Source organism: Tachysurus fulvidraco, chromosome 20 (genome assembly GCF_022655615.1).
Source record: "Tachysurus fulvidraco isolate hzauxx_2018 chromosome 20, HZAU_PFXX_2.0, whole genome shotgun sequence".
Lineage (NCBI taxonomy): Eukaryota > Metazoa > Chordata > Actinopteri > Siluriformes > Bagridae > Tachysurus > Tachysurus fulvidraco.
The window spans coordinates 21,163,849-21,180,215 of NC_062537.1; the positions used below are offsets into that span (position 1 = coordinate 21,163,849).

The following is a 16,367-nucleotide window of genomic DNA, read 5'->3' on the forward strand; positions in this document are numbered from 1 at the left end:
CTCTCTCTCTCTCTCTCTCTGTGTGTGTGTGTGTGTGTGTGTGTGTGTGTGTGTGTGTGTGTGTGTGTGTGTGTGTGTGTGTGTGTGTGTCTGTCATAAGGCTTGAACTAAACACAAAAGATATTTCCTACAGTAGAAGGCCATGTGATTTGGACTGTAGCACACTCCATCATTCATCTCTTAAGTAGATGAGTTTTAACTTTTGCCTCCTCCTCCCTGTCCTCCTTCTCCTCCTCCTCTTCTGGTCCTTATGGTTCCCTGGCGTGTGCTATTCATTGCTCATTTCTATGAAAGAAAAAAGAGACTCTTACCACTTCCTCCTTTTCCCCGTCTGCCTTTTCACTGCCTCTTGACAGTGAGGATTTTAAGGAGATTCTTAATTAAGAAACCTCTTCTCTTCAAAAGGTGTCTATTAAACAACCCAACAGACAAACTATTTTCCAAATGTTACTGAAGGATGTGAAGAATTTCTAGGATGTGAAACATTTCTTTAGTTTATTAAGACACTAAACTAAAATATGATCACAGATTAAATGAACATGATTAATATAGTCCTGTAATTCAAACATCAGTTAAATATATACCATCATTTGGGAGAGTTTATTTTTTAATAAAACAGAAACCTAAACTGAACAACAGCCGTCATTTATTCTACAGTTAAATTCTGATTCAGTTTTCTTTCATGATCTATTTTCACCTAAAGATTTCCTACATTACTCTGAAGCCACAGGCAGATTTGCAGCCGTTACTATTGTCCTGTTAAGCCACAGATCTCTGTGAAAAGATGTAAAATAAGAGTCAACAGCAAATCATTTCTAAATTATATAAAGAATGGTATTTTATGGAGTAGGCTTATAACATGCGCTAAATGTATGTACACTTTATGTGAAGATAAAGGGCATAGTAAGTGAACTGGGATGCAGAGACACTTTTACAGCAGTATCTATGGGAGGTTGTACTGAATGAAAGGTTGTGAGCTCAAATCCCAGCATCACCAATATGCTTCTGCTGGGCCCTTGAGCAAAGCCCTGAACTCTCCAAATCCCTCAAAATGTTTCTATTTTTGCATTAAATTCTATTTAATACATAATTAATATTATCAGTGAAAAGTATAATCTTAGAAATACTGCACAAATTGTGTGATAATCTGCTCTGTGTGACAAATCTCAAACTCACCTTGGAATTATGCAGATTAAATATTTAAGATACTGATTAATTCTTTATTTTGTTTTACATTTTTCAAAATATATGTTCCCTGTATTTTCTCTTTAATTTAGTCTTTTCCAGTGTCTACCCATCATCCAGGACGGCCTCTATCACAGGGACGCCAATAACTGGAGAGGGTGAAGACTATCAGCGGCTTCTTCTGAGACACATAAACACATCTTTTAAAACTCGTGCCCCATCACAGCATTACAGAACAGACTCAGAAGGCTTGCCTTCCATCTGCCTTCTTCCTCATACATCTACTCATATAACCCTCATCATTGGCTTCTCTTGCTGTGATTGGCAGGAAAGAGAGCACGCCCCTCCCACATTGGAAACAGATGGCTGTTGCGAGGTCAGAATTAGGGGGAAAAATGTCTTTTAAATTAATTATTTACTAGATCCTGTAAAATGTGTGACGTTATGGGGTGAGGAAGGTAACTCTGGGCCTTGGTCATACCATTTTACAAATAATTGTTAAAAAACACACACACACACACACACACACACACACACACACACACACACACACCGGACAGTTGTGATGTCCGAACAGCTCTAGGAAAGGCTGGTGTCCAGTCATGCACACAGAGACAGCGGTAGATGGCGGCTCGCCACGGCGCTACTCTCGGCCCCATTCATGGATAAATGTTTAACTCGGGAGCTGAAAGGATCAGTGGGGGACAGGAGGCCACATCCACAGAGCGGGCAATGAAACAGCCTCTCAAACACAATGGGCTCCGGGGATCCCGCCATAAGCCTCCTCTAGATTAAAGCAGCTCGAGTGGGACACACGTACTCCAAAGCTCTGATTTGATCATTGTAGACTTTTCCACATCTGTACATCATCAGCTCAGAGCGTTAGATCCTGTGTCAGTAAACACTTCTGCATCTGAATGAAAATAGCATTTAAAAACATTAATACATATCAGTCCGGAAGGTGGACGGGACGTTTTACTGATTCTCTGAATTATGAGATCGTTACATCTTAGATATGTTTGGCTAAAAATCGACTCGATATCGTTTTCAATAAAACTCGTCCTTCCTTTCACCGAGAGCCAACACTCAACTCTTAATTCTTCATTTTTCGCCGTCGGCGTTTATTCCGTCAAAGCAACATTAAGTGCAATCTATAAACAGTGTGGGGTATAACGAGTGAACACCACAGCCCGAGGCTGTCTTCATCATTGATCTGGATCATCATCTCCATGACTTCATGAGAGAATCCGTTACTCTAATAGCTTTTCTGTTTAATAGTTGCTAGCAAGAATTGCTGGCTTAACAGTTTAAGGAAACACAATTGAAATATTATTTGCTGAACCTGCAGTGTGTGAGATTGTGAAAGGTCTCGTCACTTTGTGGGCCTTGTTTTGTAATGCTGGAATTCCAAGAAAAGGCCTTGGAAAGTTTGGAAGAATTGTGAAATATCCATTCGGTTGATATGTATATAATTGTATAAGGTATTTTTTTATTGCGTTACTACTCCAAAGTAATTTTTCAATACTTCTAATATTTGAGGCATTTTTAAGTGTAAACACTCATCTTTCCTGAAGTTACAGCCTTTTGTCCACAATCAAAAGCCGGAATGAATCTACTTTGTTTGCATAAGCTGGATTTTCGTTGCAGAATATTTGTAGTATGTGATAGGAACACAACATGACCTGAGAAATATGTGGAAGTGCACATTAGAGCGGAAAAAAGCCAAACAAACAAACAAACAAACAAACAAACAAACAAACAAACAAACAAACAAATAAATAAATAAATAAGGACCAATGTTTGACCCATAAATAGGATTCCTGACTTTTGGCTCGGAGCTGATCCTGAATCAGCACTCAGACTCGGAGGAACTCCATAACTCCCAGCCCGAGGAACTTCTCTGCTCTCTAGTCCATTTCCCCGGTCATCCCTTCCTCTGAGAAGGGAAAAAAAGCAAAGGAATTCTTTCACCGTGGCTGGATGGTTGCCAAGCAACAAAGACGGCAAGAGAAGCGGTGGTGACTCGAGGTAAAGCGTCTTCTCTGAGAATCCACTGAGTTCCTAACGCGGGTCATGGAACAAGCTCCATGTGCTGCTGATCTGAGGTCACAAAACAAACGTACAAGTAATTAATTTATTCTTTTATTATTCTGTAACCTTTAAGTTACTGTAGCATAAACATACATAAACATACACGGTTTGTGAAGTTTATAAGCAAAGACATGACTCACATTGCGTGTGATTTGTAAAAAATGTAGAAATATTTCTGTGATTTTTGACATTATACACAAGAATAAGTTAGTGGTTTCTGTCGCTTGTGGCCTGTCCGGAACTCTCCGATGTGATGATAGAAGCCAAAACGCTCACATTACTGAAACTTAATTAGAACTGAAACGTTCAGCGCCTGAAATGTCTCATGTCGCACTTTATACAATACAAACAAAAGCATAGAAACGTTTGGCTGAAGTTCAGCGACTATTTTTTCAAACAGATCCTCTGATGTGTTTAAACCAATCAGGTGTCTTTATGTAAATTATGTATATAAAGTAAGCTCATTGGACCAGACACAAGAAAGCTACAGAGCCAGAAAGAGGAGATTTTTCACACCTTCATAGATCTGTCAATGTTTATATGGGAAAAGTCTATGTTTATACAAATAAAACAGATCATTTAAAGATGATTGGTCAGAAAAATAGGCATCTATTTCAATTCAAAACACACGTATCTTATCCGTTCTGAGTCCAAGTTTCAAGCATCAAATTTAACTATTTCTATGCATTAACTGATCAGGTGAGAATGTTAGTCGTTTATCCAGATCTTTAGGATCGATGAATTGTATACGAACATAGCACTAAACTAAATCAGTGTTTGTTTTAGAGCAAAGCTTTTATCTACTACATCAATGTTCAGACCATCATTTTTGCTGGAAGAAAATGAAGGAAATGATTTTAATGTCTAAATCCTAACAAATTAATGACTAAATGAATGAGGGATATTTGTGTTATGATTAAAAACCTCATTGTATGACTAAAAGGTTATTAACACAAATATGTTTTACAAAAAGCAAAAGGCTTTTATTATGAAATGTGTAGCTCAACGTAACATCACCTGATTATTTATATATTTATATAAAAAGCTTCACTTTAACCTTCTCATTTTAGTCCCGTGTATTTGGTATGGTTTTTATTTATAGAATTATTCTGCACTTATTAATATCCCGTGTAGTATGTAGCGTGGACGAATTTAAAGAGAAATATTGTGAGAAAAATTTTGTTTCTCAATGTTTAATAAATAATAACGTATCACTTCTTATGTGAAGATTTATATTTATATCCAACAATATTTTCTGTCTGCATTCAAACGATTAAAGACATTTTTGTATATGATTTTGGTCAGAAACTGATTATAATAACTAAGTATGTTTGAGTTTTATTTTATATATAATGTGCAGGAAGATGAAGAGTGTTTGCAGCTGTGAATCCATGCTATTGACCCGACAAATCAAACTGAAACACTTGTAAACCTTTCTCATCTAAGTGCTTCAGTCCTACTGGTCACAGGGGATGTGGATGTGCTGATGTTCTGGTCACCAGTCAATTCATCTATAAAGACGACTTCACAGAGCACTGATTCCTTCCCTGTAGCAGGAGCTGTGACATTAGAACAGGTTTACATTCATGCGCTATAACTTATCGTTTCTATAGCAACAGCTCCTTCACAAAGACTGCTATGACGGATCATTGGTACAATGACGTTTCTATAACTTGTTGTAACGGTTAAAGGTAAAGCTGTAACATTAGGCTTTGTGGCATCTTCAGGACAAAGAAGGTTTGTGAGAATATAAGAGATGATGGTGAGGGAGGGACTGTTTATGACTGCTGTAAAGAAAGAATAAAAACTGGAACTAACTAGTTTTGCAAGCATTAGTCTAAATATAACTAGAACTGTAAACAGATAAACAGTACAATGTTTTTAATTGAATGAAAAATTTCAGTCCATGACAAATCGACATGTTATAAAAGGAATAAATGATGTGCTGTTTGAGGAAAATGATCACGTGACCTGGTTGATTATTTTCCTAAAACAGCAGCACACACAATTATTACATTAAACTTTTAGTATTTATTATTATGGAATGATTTAGATATTAGAGAAATTGGCAGATGTTCCTATCGTATCTTATTGTTTTATTCACTGTGTTGTATGAAGGAAAATAAAATCAGATATTATTATTGTTGTTCATTATATTCTGTGTCAGTATGAGACTGAATTAGATTTCTTTGAATTACAGAAATAATTGTTTTGTTAATACAAAAATACAGGATGTTAGTTGTCTAGTACCATACTGATTATTTTACTATGATTATTCTATGAAACATGTAGAGTAATGTTTTATGTTTCCGGTCCTGGGTTGGGGGTTGATTATGAGGGCAGCTGATGAAGGTTTCTCGGTCCGGATGGACCGTGGGAGCAGAAGTGACACTTATTGACGTCTGCACGAGAACGTCAGTGCTTATTATTAATGTGTCCACAAGAAGTTCCAGAGTTTCCCAGAGCATCGCAGCCGGGGCCTCTGAGGGATTTGGGACTGACCAAAGAAAAGAGGAGCTGCAGCTGACCACTGGACCATCTTGCTTTGACACGACCCCCCACTCATTGTGGCTGTGGTTTTAGCACCTATATCACTAAGACCCCCACTAGTGCTCAGACCCCTCTGAAGTACCCCCGCCTTTCTCCTGCCCTCTCAGCCCTGAGCTGAATAAATGTTTGAGTTGGGATGACCAGCTTGTGTGCCGTGTCTGGGCTGCCACACCCTGCTGCCCCGTGGCTCTGACCTTTGAACCAGCTGTGAAAAGTTACCCATGAGTCACACGAACTCTCTGAGGTGTGGGTGTGCAGGGGTTGCTGGGAAAGTGCCCTCGCAGGGCCGGAGCAGTGTGCGAAGGGGCGGGAGCAGGTGCCAAAACGGCCCCCTCTTTGACCCGGCCTGGGTTCCAGCACAGTCCTGCTTCAATTGTGTTTCAGGGGCCAAGTGAAATTGGTTTAACTGCTTGTCAGCTGTATATCTCTTCATCTCCAGCGTTCCTTGGGTTTAGTTTTCTTCACCGTCCTTTTCCTCTTCTCTTTGTCCCTTCCCAGTGTCTCAGCATCCCTTTGTGCTCCAGTCCTCAATAGTGCCGATGTCGCTTGTCAATTCTGTTCAGCTTCCTGAGTGGACAGCTGGTGATAAATGTGAGACTGAATCAATGTAGAGATTTTGTGAGAGCTCTGGCTGAAGAAAAAAGCACCAGCACTTTTACATCTCTGACACAGTCACATTCTCTCCTCATCATCCAAATGACTCGAGATTTTACTGGAAGAAATATTTCTAAATTCACCAACATGCTCCATATTGTTGTTCAGGTGGAGACTGCTTAAGCTCAACAACGCCCTCTTGTGGCAATTTATTGAAAGCCAGAGAAACAGACTTTTTCTTCTAAGCTGCAATTTTCAGGTTGTCAATAATCCTTCTGGCTTTAACTCCCCTCTACCCCACCATTCTACCCCATCATTTTACCGCACCATTCTACTCCATCATTCTACCCCACCATTCTACCCCATCATTTTACCGCACCATTCTACTCCATCATTCTACCCCACCATTCTACCCCATCATTTTACCGCACCATTCTACTCCATCATTCTACCCCACCATTCTACCCCATCATTTTACCGCACCATTCTACTCCATCATTCTACCCCACCATTCTACCCCATCATTCTACCGCACCATTCTACTCCATCATTCTACCCCACCATTCTACTCCATCATTCTACCCCACCATTCTACTCCATCATTCTACTCCACCATTCTACCCCACCATTCTACTCCATCATTCTACCCCACCATTCTACTCTATCATTCTACCCCATCATTCTACCCCATTATTCTACCCCACTATTCTAATCCATCGTTCTACCCCACCATTCTACCCCATGATTCTACCCCATGATTCTACCCCACCATTCTACCCCATCATTCTACCCCACCATTGTACTCCATCATTCTACCCCACCATTCAACCCCACCATTCTACCCCACCATTCTACCCCATCATTCTACCCCACCATTCTACTCCATCATTCTACTCCACCATACCCCACCATTCCACTCCATCATTCTACCCCATCATTCTACCCCATCATTCTACCCCACTATTCTACTCCATCATTCTACTCCATCGTTCTACCCCAGTATTCTACCCCACTATTCTACCCCATGATTCTACCCCACCATTCTACCCCATCATTCTACCCCACTATTCTTCTCGATCATTCTACTCCATCATTCTACCCCACCATTCTACCCCATGATTCTACCCCACCATTCTACTCCATCATTCTACCCCATCATTCTACCCCACCATTCTACCCCACCATTCTACCCCATCATTCTATCCCACCATTCTACCCCACCATACTACTCCATCATTATACCCCACTATTCTACCCCATCATTCTACCCCACCATTCTACCCCACCATTCTACTCCATCATTATACCCCACCATTCTACTCCATCATTATACCCCACTATTCTACCCCATCATTCTACCCCTTCATTCTACCCCACCATTCTACCCCACCCACTTCCCCATCCATTAAGGACACGTTGGGTGTCATTTATTATTTAGCATAGTGTTCATGTTAAACGTGTATATTGATTAATATAGATTATATAAATGTCTATATGTGTGTTATATAAAACAATAATGTGTTTGTAAAACTAAAGGTTCTCAGATTTTTTAACATTAAAAGTTTTTAAGTGTAAAATGATTAAACACAGATTATTTAGGATAAATCTATCAAATGAGTTTTAATCATTTTCTTTCAGGACTTAAAAAAACGAATTAAATGTAAATGTCACATTTCCAGGTTTTTCCTTGCTGCAGCGCCCCCTCTGTTCAGTCCGCAGCCGGAAGTTGTAATGAAACTCGCACACACGTTGTCTTTCTTGAAGGAAACCAGAGGATTTTCGGGTTTTTCTTTCCCTACCTGTATTCTGATAAATCCCGCCTCCTGCACTACGATTGGCTTAAAGTTCAACATAAACGCAGTGAGGCAGACTAGACAGAGTGCGCGTGCGGCGACGCGTCTGATGTCGGTGCGTCTGACACTGGAAAGTTCTTCCTAGAAAGTAGGACTACATCATTTTATCCCTGTCAGTTTTAATCATTACACCAGAGAGTCTTAAAGTGTCTGTGATCACCGAGGATCATTTGTGTGATCATCATCATTGTGTCATCATGACCTATTACCTCCATCTACTAACTACATCATGACCTATTACCTCCATCTACTAACTACATCATGACCTATTACCTCCATCTACTAACTACATCATGACCTATTACCTCCATCTACTTCTGTAAGTTCCTCATCCAGTGACCAGGAGAAGCGACTGAGGAACAGGGTCACAAAAAACAGTCAAATATCCTGCTCTGAATAATGTATTAAAAATCAAAATATCAAATAGATCAAATATCGGAACACAAAATGATATCTTCTGAGTTACAGCAATATTTGTAATATTCATTTTTGTAAATTAAAACAATTAATAATCATAAAATGCTGGAAATGCTGCAATCACACAGTGTAAATGTGGTTCAAATGGGCTGATGAAGAAGAAGAAGAAAAAGAAAAAGGTGATGATGATGATGATGATGATGATGATGATGATGATGATGATGATGATGAAGTCTTAAAACGTCAGCTCTGTTAGTATTCCTCATGTGCAAGTCGCTTTGGATTAAAGATTTTGTTAAATAAATGACTAATAAATATTCCTTCCTATAGATGGCGCATTGAGTTCGGTTTTAGACGCAGCCCGGGGCAGGAGGCGTGGGTGGTGAGAATACGGGTGGGTTTGGCGGGGAGGGGGGTTTGGGAGTTGGAGCCCAGGATTGCTGACGCGGATAGAGAGGAAAAGAGTGAGGGGGTTCAGCACAATGTTGCTCTGGGGTTTTGTGTTCTGTCTGTTTTTTCCCCGAGCACAAAGTTATTTTTCGGAGGAGAACTACTCGGAGGAGTCGGAGATGCAGGCGCCCACGGTGGTGATGGCCATCATCAGCCGGAACTCAGAGCATTCTCTGCCCTATTACCTCGGGGCTCTGGAGAGGCTCAACTACCCCAAAGAACGCATCTCCATCTGGTAGGACTGGGCTTCTTCTGGGATTCTTCCTGGTTTATTCTGAGCTTCTGGGATTCTTCGGGGCTTCTTCTGGGTTTCTTCTGAGTTTCTTCATGGCTTCTTCTGGGCTTCTTTTGAGCTTCTTCTGGGCTTCTTCAGAGCTTCTTCTGGGCTTCTTCTGAGCTTCTTTTGAGCTTCTTCTGGGATTCTTCAGAGCTTCTTATGAGCTTCTTCAGGGCTTCTTCTAGGTTTCTTCTGAGCTTCTTCAGGGCTTCTCCTGGTCCTCTTCAGGGCTTCTTCAGGGTTTCTTCTGAGCTTCTTCTGGGCTTCTACAGGGTTTCTTCTGGGCTCGGGCTTTGCTCCATGTGGAGCAAATCATGTTCAGTTCATATTCCAGTCCAAATCTCTTCATCATCAAACTCCATGTGCACCAGAAACTGTCCCTCAGTGACCTGCTCATTAATTCTTTCTGCACATCTGTGCATTTCTGTACATGCAGGACATAGAAGAAGCAAATAATATGATACCTTTATTTCTGTACACAGTTTTAAAGGTGAGATGCTACCATTAAAAGGAACCTTTCAGTTCAGTTATTTATAAAGTCACTATAGCTTCTCACCCCACTGTACAGTTTAGTAGCCTTGTTTATTTTGTGTGTTTTTCTGGAGTTAAACACAGATAATGAGTTACTTTATTGTCAAATGCATAAGATTTATGTGATTTTTACATTTCTGCTTGTTGTTACAGTTTTTGTTTATTTTTTAAATAAAATAAATTTGAATCAGAAGGTAACAATAAAATATAATGAGTGAAAATGTAACTGCTGTCACAAAAAAGTTTATCTCCAATCTTTTACATGTTACATTGAAGACATTAGTAACACTGTCAATACAGATGACATTAATGCCTTTGTAATAAAAATATATTGTCATGTTACTGTATAGTTGTGCAGCTCTAATCCAAATCTGGGCTCTACCTCTGTTCCACACCAGGGCGGCGACAGACCACAACACTGATAACACCACTGCAGTCCTGAGGGAGTGGCTGACCGTCATGCAGCAGTACTATCACTACGTGGAGTGGAGGCCCATGGACAAGCCCATGTGAGTCTTCCTCGTTTCAATATCAGTAGTTTCGCAAATACAGGAAATAAATGGAAATTATGGTCTGGTTAATATTACATGGAAAATATTACAAAGAATATTAAATTGAGGACACGCCTCCTTCCCTGAGACTGACACACACAGTGGCCACACCTCCTTCACTGAGACTGGCACACAGAGAGGCCACGCCTCCTTCACTGAGACTGACACACACAGTGGCCACACCTCCTTCACTGAGACTGGCACACAGAGAGGCCACGCCTCCTTCACTGAGACTGACACACACAGTGGCCACACCTCCTTCACTTAGACTGGCACACAGAGAGGCCACGCCTACTTCGCTGAGACTGGCACACAGAGAGGCCACGTCTACTTCACTGAGACTGGCACACAGAGAGGCCATGCCTCCTTCACTGAGACTGGCACACAGAGAGGCCATGCCTCCTTCACTGAGACTGGCACACAGAGAGGCCATGCCTCCTTCACTGAGACTGGCACACAGAGAGGCCATGCCTCCTTCACTGAGACTGACACACACAGTGGCCACACCTCCTTCACTGAGACTGGCACACAGAGAGGCCACGCCTCCTTCACTGAGACTGACACACACAGTGGCCACACCTCCTTCACTTAGACTGGCACACAGAGAGGCCATGCCTCCTTCACCGAGACTGACACACAGAGAGGCCATGCCTCCTTCACCGAGACTGACACACACAGAGGCCACACCTACTTGACTGAGGCTGACACACACAGAGAGGTCACGCCTACTTCACTGGGACTGACACACACAAAGGCCACGCCTCTTTCATCAAGACTGACACACACAGAGGCCACACCTCCTTCACTTAGACTGGCACACAGAGAGGCCACGCCTACTTCGCTGAGACTGGCACACAGAGAGGCCACGCCTACTTCACTGAGACTGACACACACAGTGGCCACACCTCCTTCACTGAGACTGGCACACAGAGAGGCCACGCCTCCTTCACTGGGACGACACACACACAGAGGCCACGCCTACTTCACCAGTAAGATATAAGATGTAGCAGGTCTGAGTTTATCTGTTTGTGTACTGAAATATTACAGAACAGTTTAATTAACCCTGAAGTGGGTCAGTGTCGTATCCCAGCTGCTCCGGGGGCAGACATTCACTTACCCTGTTCTCTGGGCTTAGGAATGTGGACATGCTTAAACCTGCTTGTGTGTATGGAGTCTTTAGTGTGTTTAGTGTTTGTGGGGTATGTGGGTAGGGTGTGTTTGGTGCAAGTTCAGTATGTGGTGTGTGTTCACTGAGTGTGTGTGGTGTGTGTGTTTGATGTGGGTGCACTGTGTATTTAGTGTGTGTTTGGTGCATGTGTGTGTATGAGGTGTGTGTTTATTGTGTGTTTGGTCTGTGTGTTTATTGTGTGTTTGGTCTGTGTGTTCAGAGTGTGTGTGTTTGGTCTGTGTGTTCAGAGTGTGTGTGTTTGGTTTGTGTTTTGCCTGTGATTACTGTGTTTGGTCTGTGTTTTTATCTGTTCATTTGTGTGTTCAGTGTGTGTGTTTGGTCTGTGTTCAGTGTCTTTAGAGTGTGTGTTCAGTGTGTGTTTGGTTTGTGTTCGGTCTGTGTTCAGTGTGTGTGTTTGGTCTGTGTTCAGTGTCTTTAGAGTGTGTGTTCAGTGTGTGTTTGGTTTGTGTTCGGTCTGTGTTCAGTGTGTGTGTTTTGCTTGTGTTTAGTGTGTTTGGTCTGTGTTTGGTGTGTGTTAGGTGTGTTCAGTGTGTGTTAACTTGTGTTGTTGTGTTGTTTGTGTTGTCATGTTGATTTGTGTTACTGTTCTTCTCTCTGTGTTCAGCTCTTATGCAGGTGAACTGGGGCCTAAACACTGGACTAACAGCCGCTACGAACACGTCATGAGGCTCAAACAGGCGGCGCTGAACTTCGCCAAGAAACGATGGGCTGATTATATCCTGGTAGAGTAAATCTGTGACCACACATACACACACACACACACACACACACATTCTCCACTTTTGTGTCCCACCTGATAGTACTGGTCCAATTTGAGTTTTGTGTGTGTGTGTGTGTGTGTGTGTGTGTGTGTGCTTTGTGCTCTGTAGTTTGCAGATACAGACAACATCCTGACCAACCCGGACACGCTGAACCTCCTCATGGCTGAGAATAAGTCTGTGATCGCCCCCATGCTGGACTCTCAGTCTGCTTACTCCAACTACTGGTGTGGCATCACACCTCAGGTAAGCAGCTCAGGAGCATCACACACCTCTGATCGGTGCTCATTTGTTGATTAGTTCTCTAGAACAGCAGAAACGGTTTATACGAACGCGCTAGTTCTATCGTTTCTATGGTAACGGCTCGTTCACAGGAGCGTACACGCTTGGGCAGATTTTAAAATGATTCACATGGTGGACTTTTGTTCGATATATATCGCGGTTTTATTTTAGGGTTATTACCGTCGCACAGCCGAGTATTTCCCGACCAGGTATCGGTCCCGGACAGGATGTTTCCCGGTTCCCATGGTCCATTCCACCATGCTGCTGGACCTGCGCAAGGAGAACACCAAGAGCCTTGCTTTCTACCCACCGCACACCGATTACTCCTGGCCCTATGATGACATCATTGTCTTTGCCTTCTCCTGCAGAGTTTCAGGTACAAAATGCCCCGAAGATTCACTGTTTACACCACAATACATAGACATGACACCATGCCCTCAGCACCATGCCCTCAGCACCATGCCCTCAGCACCATGCCCCCAGCACCATGCCCCCAGCACCATGCCCTCAGCACCATACTACCAGCACCATGCCCTCAGCACCATGCCCCCAGCACCATGCCCTCAGCACCATACTACCAGCACCATGCCCTCAGCACCATGCCCCCAGCACCATGCCCCCAGCACCATGCCCCCAGCACCATGCCCCCAGCACCATGCCCCCAGCACCATACTACCAGCACCATACTACCAGCACCATACTATCAGCACCATGCCCCCAGCACCATGCCCCCAGCACCATGCCCCCAGCACGCTTCACATCACATGTATCATTGACTTTCTGCCAAACGTCACACTTTGTGTTTTTAATCCATTTTAATAATGTATGTTGAAATGATGTCTTGTTCATAGTGTTTAATTTACAGACACAAAATTGCATGTTGTTTTGCATTGTTTACAATTCAAGGAATAAAATGGGAATCTTTTCAGTCATTATTATCCTTCGTTCGAAGTTTGTTTCAAATATTCGGAGAATCGGATTGAATCATGACTCCGGTATCGTAAATCAAACGGAGTCGAATCGGTTTTGTATCGTTAAATCCTGACTCATTTACACATGGAGGTTGTAACGATATGAAATGTTTTATAGGGGGCCAATACTTATGCATGGAGCTGTATGTGTCCTGTTCAACACACTTAAACCCTTTCTGTGTAACACTTTTGGTTCTGTGGCTCTGCTCGGTGTGTTAATGAGACTGAACTGTGTGTGTTTTGTTGATGCAGAGGTTCAGATGTACGTGTGTAATAAAGAGCGTTACGGCTACGTGAACGTTCCCGCTAAACCGCACCAGACGGTGGAGGACGATCGCGTTAACTTCATCCATCTCTACCTGGAGGCTCTGAGTGAGTGGCTTCTGACTGCTGAGTCATTTCTCTAACAGTCAGATGAAGCTGTAACTTTTTCTCATTACACTTTCATGTGTTTGATGTTTAACATTAAATGATGTCATGCTATAAATTCTATATTCTCAAATAAACAATCTAAATTTTAATTGGCTAAAAGGTGAAGTTTGTCACCGTGGCCCAGGGTCCATCATGCAGTATCCAGATGTGTAAGTCATTACATCTGGAGCTGTAGATCAGACATATCTGAAGAAATACACCCTGGACGGAGTGCCAACCCATCACAGGGCACACACACACACACACTCTCGTTCACTCACACACACACACACACACACACACACACACACACACACACACACACACACTCTCATTCACTCACACACACACACACACACACACACTCTCATTCACACACACACACACACACACACACACACTCTCATTCACACACACACACACACACACACACACACTCTCATTCACTCACACACACACACACACACACACACACACACACACACACACACACACTACGGACAATTTTCCAGAGATGCCAATCAACCTACCATGCATGTCTTTGGACCGGGGGAGGAAACCGGAGTACCCGGAGGAAACCCCCGAGGCACGGGGAGAACATGCAAACTCCACACACACAAGACGGAGGCGGGAATCGAACCCCCGACCCTGAAGGTGTGAGGCGAACGTGCTAACCACTAAGCCACCGTGCCCCCCCCCCCCCTATTTTTGTTTGTATTTGTTTTTATTTTCTCTCATGATGCTGGACCTTTAGACTTACATGCTGCTGATAATCTCACTGTGCTTTTTTATGGTCTTCTGTGCAGTTGATGGACCTCCCATGTATTTGTCCCGCTACACACACGTGTTTCCCAAGCAGTTGGACCTGATGGGCTTTGATGAGGTGAATAAACCCTGCAGCTCCGACCTCACTGCTCCGTATAGAAACTCAGCTCATGGCCTCACGTTCGAGAGTCGTGTGTTTTAAGGATTGAAGGACTAAATCTGTAAGAATGGTGAATCTCAGTGTGTGTGTGTGTGTGTGTGTGTGTGTGTGTGTGTGTGTGTGTGTGTGTGTGTGGTTCAGATTTACCTGATTAACCTGCGCAGGCGACCCGACCGCAGAGAGAGGATGCTGTGGTCTCTCTACGAGCTGGAGATCAGCGCTAAAGTGGTGGATGCTGTTGACGGAGCGTCAGTCCTACACCTTCACCTTTAGTTACTTAGTGACGGAGTGGTGCAGAGTCTCCGTTCACTCTGTTGGATTATTTACTATAACCGCACGTCCCCGAGAGCTTTATTCCTCTTACACCACAGCAACTTACCAAAGATTACAATTTATTATTAATTACATTTGAGTTAGTTCCTGTTGTCACCTGCATCACAGCAGCTACAAACACTCGTTCTCTCAGCAGCCTCACACTGTTACTATGGTAACGATAAGGTCTCAGAGAGAGAGTCATTAATATAAACCTGTTCTACAGACAGAGCTGAAATTAGAGAAAATTACTCAACACCTGAACATCAATCAGAAATTTACCACTGCTGTGGTGTAAATGTATTAATGTGTGTGTGTGTGTGTGTGTGTGTAGAGCTCTGAACAGCAGTGATATTAAGATCCTGGGTGTGGATCTCCTGCCCGGATATTACGACCCGTTCTCCGGCCGTACGCTTACAAAAGGGGAGGTGGGATGTTTCCTGAGCCACTACTACATCTGGAAGGAGGTGAGAAGCTCCTACACACACTGCAGTCCTCGTACTAGCAGACCAGCTTTTTATATGCTTGCACACTGTATTCACTGTTCATGAAGTGTATGAACTCTACATGCAGTTTCATGTCATTTATTTTTTCTGGCATCTTTACGATACACAAACACACTGATCTGAACATACTTGCATACTATTCATGCAGTGTGTAATGTCTGCTAAAGGTTTCCTTGTGTGTGTGTGTGGGGGGGGGGGCAAGGTGGCTTAGTGGTTAGCACGTTCGCCTCACACCTCCAGGGTCGGGGTTCGATTCCTGCCTCCACCTTGTGTGTGTGGAGTTTGCATGTTCTCCCCGTGCCTCGGGGGTTTCCTCCGGGTACCCCGGTTTCCTCCCCCGGTCCAAAGACATGCATGGTAGGTTGATTGGCATCTCTGGAAAATTGTCTGTAGTGTGTGAGTGTGTGAGTGTGTGAGTGAATGAGAGTGTGTGTGTGCCCTGTGATGGGTTGGCACTCCGTCCAGGGTGTATCCCGCCTCGATGCCCGATGGGATAGGCACAGGCTCCCCGTGA

General features: G+C 43.1%; 1 protein-coding gene across 4 annotated transcripts in view; it reads left to right on the forward strand.

Moving 5' to 3' along the window:
• Nucleotides 1-9,095: 9,095 nt before the first annotated feature.
• Nucleotides 9,096-16,367, forward strand: part of cercam (cerebral endothelial cell adhesion molecule) — a 15,723-nt gene continuing 8,451 nt past the window's right edge. For 2 of the 4 annotated variants that reach the window (XR_007138822.1, XM_027162522.2), the window contains exons 1-9: nucleotides 9,096-9,375; nucleotides 10,347-10,457; nucleotides 12,293-12,410; nucleotides 12,558-12,692; nucleotides 12,900-13,104; nucleotides 13,952-14,071; nucleotides 14,917-14,993; nucleotides 15,177-15,283; nucleotides 15,682-15,814. Coding sequence is in view for 3 of the 4 variants with exons in the window: in XM_027162522.2 (XP_027018323.1) it covers nucleotides 9,173-9,375; nucleotides 10,347-10,457; nucleotides 12,293-12,410; nucleotides 12,558-12,692; nucleotides 12,900-13,104; nucleotides 13,952-14,071; nucleotides 14,917-14,993; nucleotides 15,177-15,283; nucleotides 15,682-15,814 (1,209 nt within the window). In the remaining variant the exon portion in view is untranslated. Of the gene's footprint in view, nucleotides 9,376-9,765; nucleotides 9,908-10,346; nucleotides 10,458-11,523; nucleotides 11,665-12,292; nucleotides 12,411-12,557; nucleotides 12,693-12,899; nucleotides 13,105-13,951; nucleotides 14,072-14,916; nucleotides 14,994-15,176; nucleotides 15,284-15,681; nucleotides 15,815-16,367 lie in introns of those variants that run through there. The other 2 variants (XM_027162520.2, XM_047804955.1) reach the window with 2 other exon arrangements.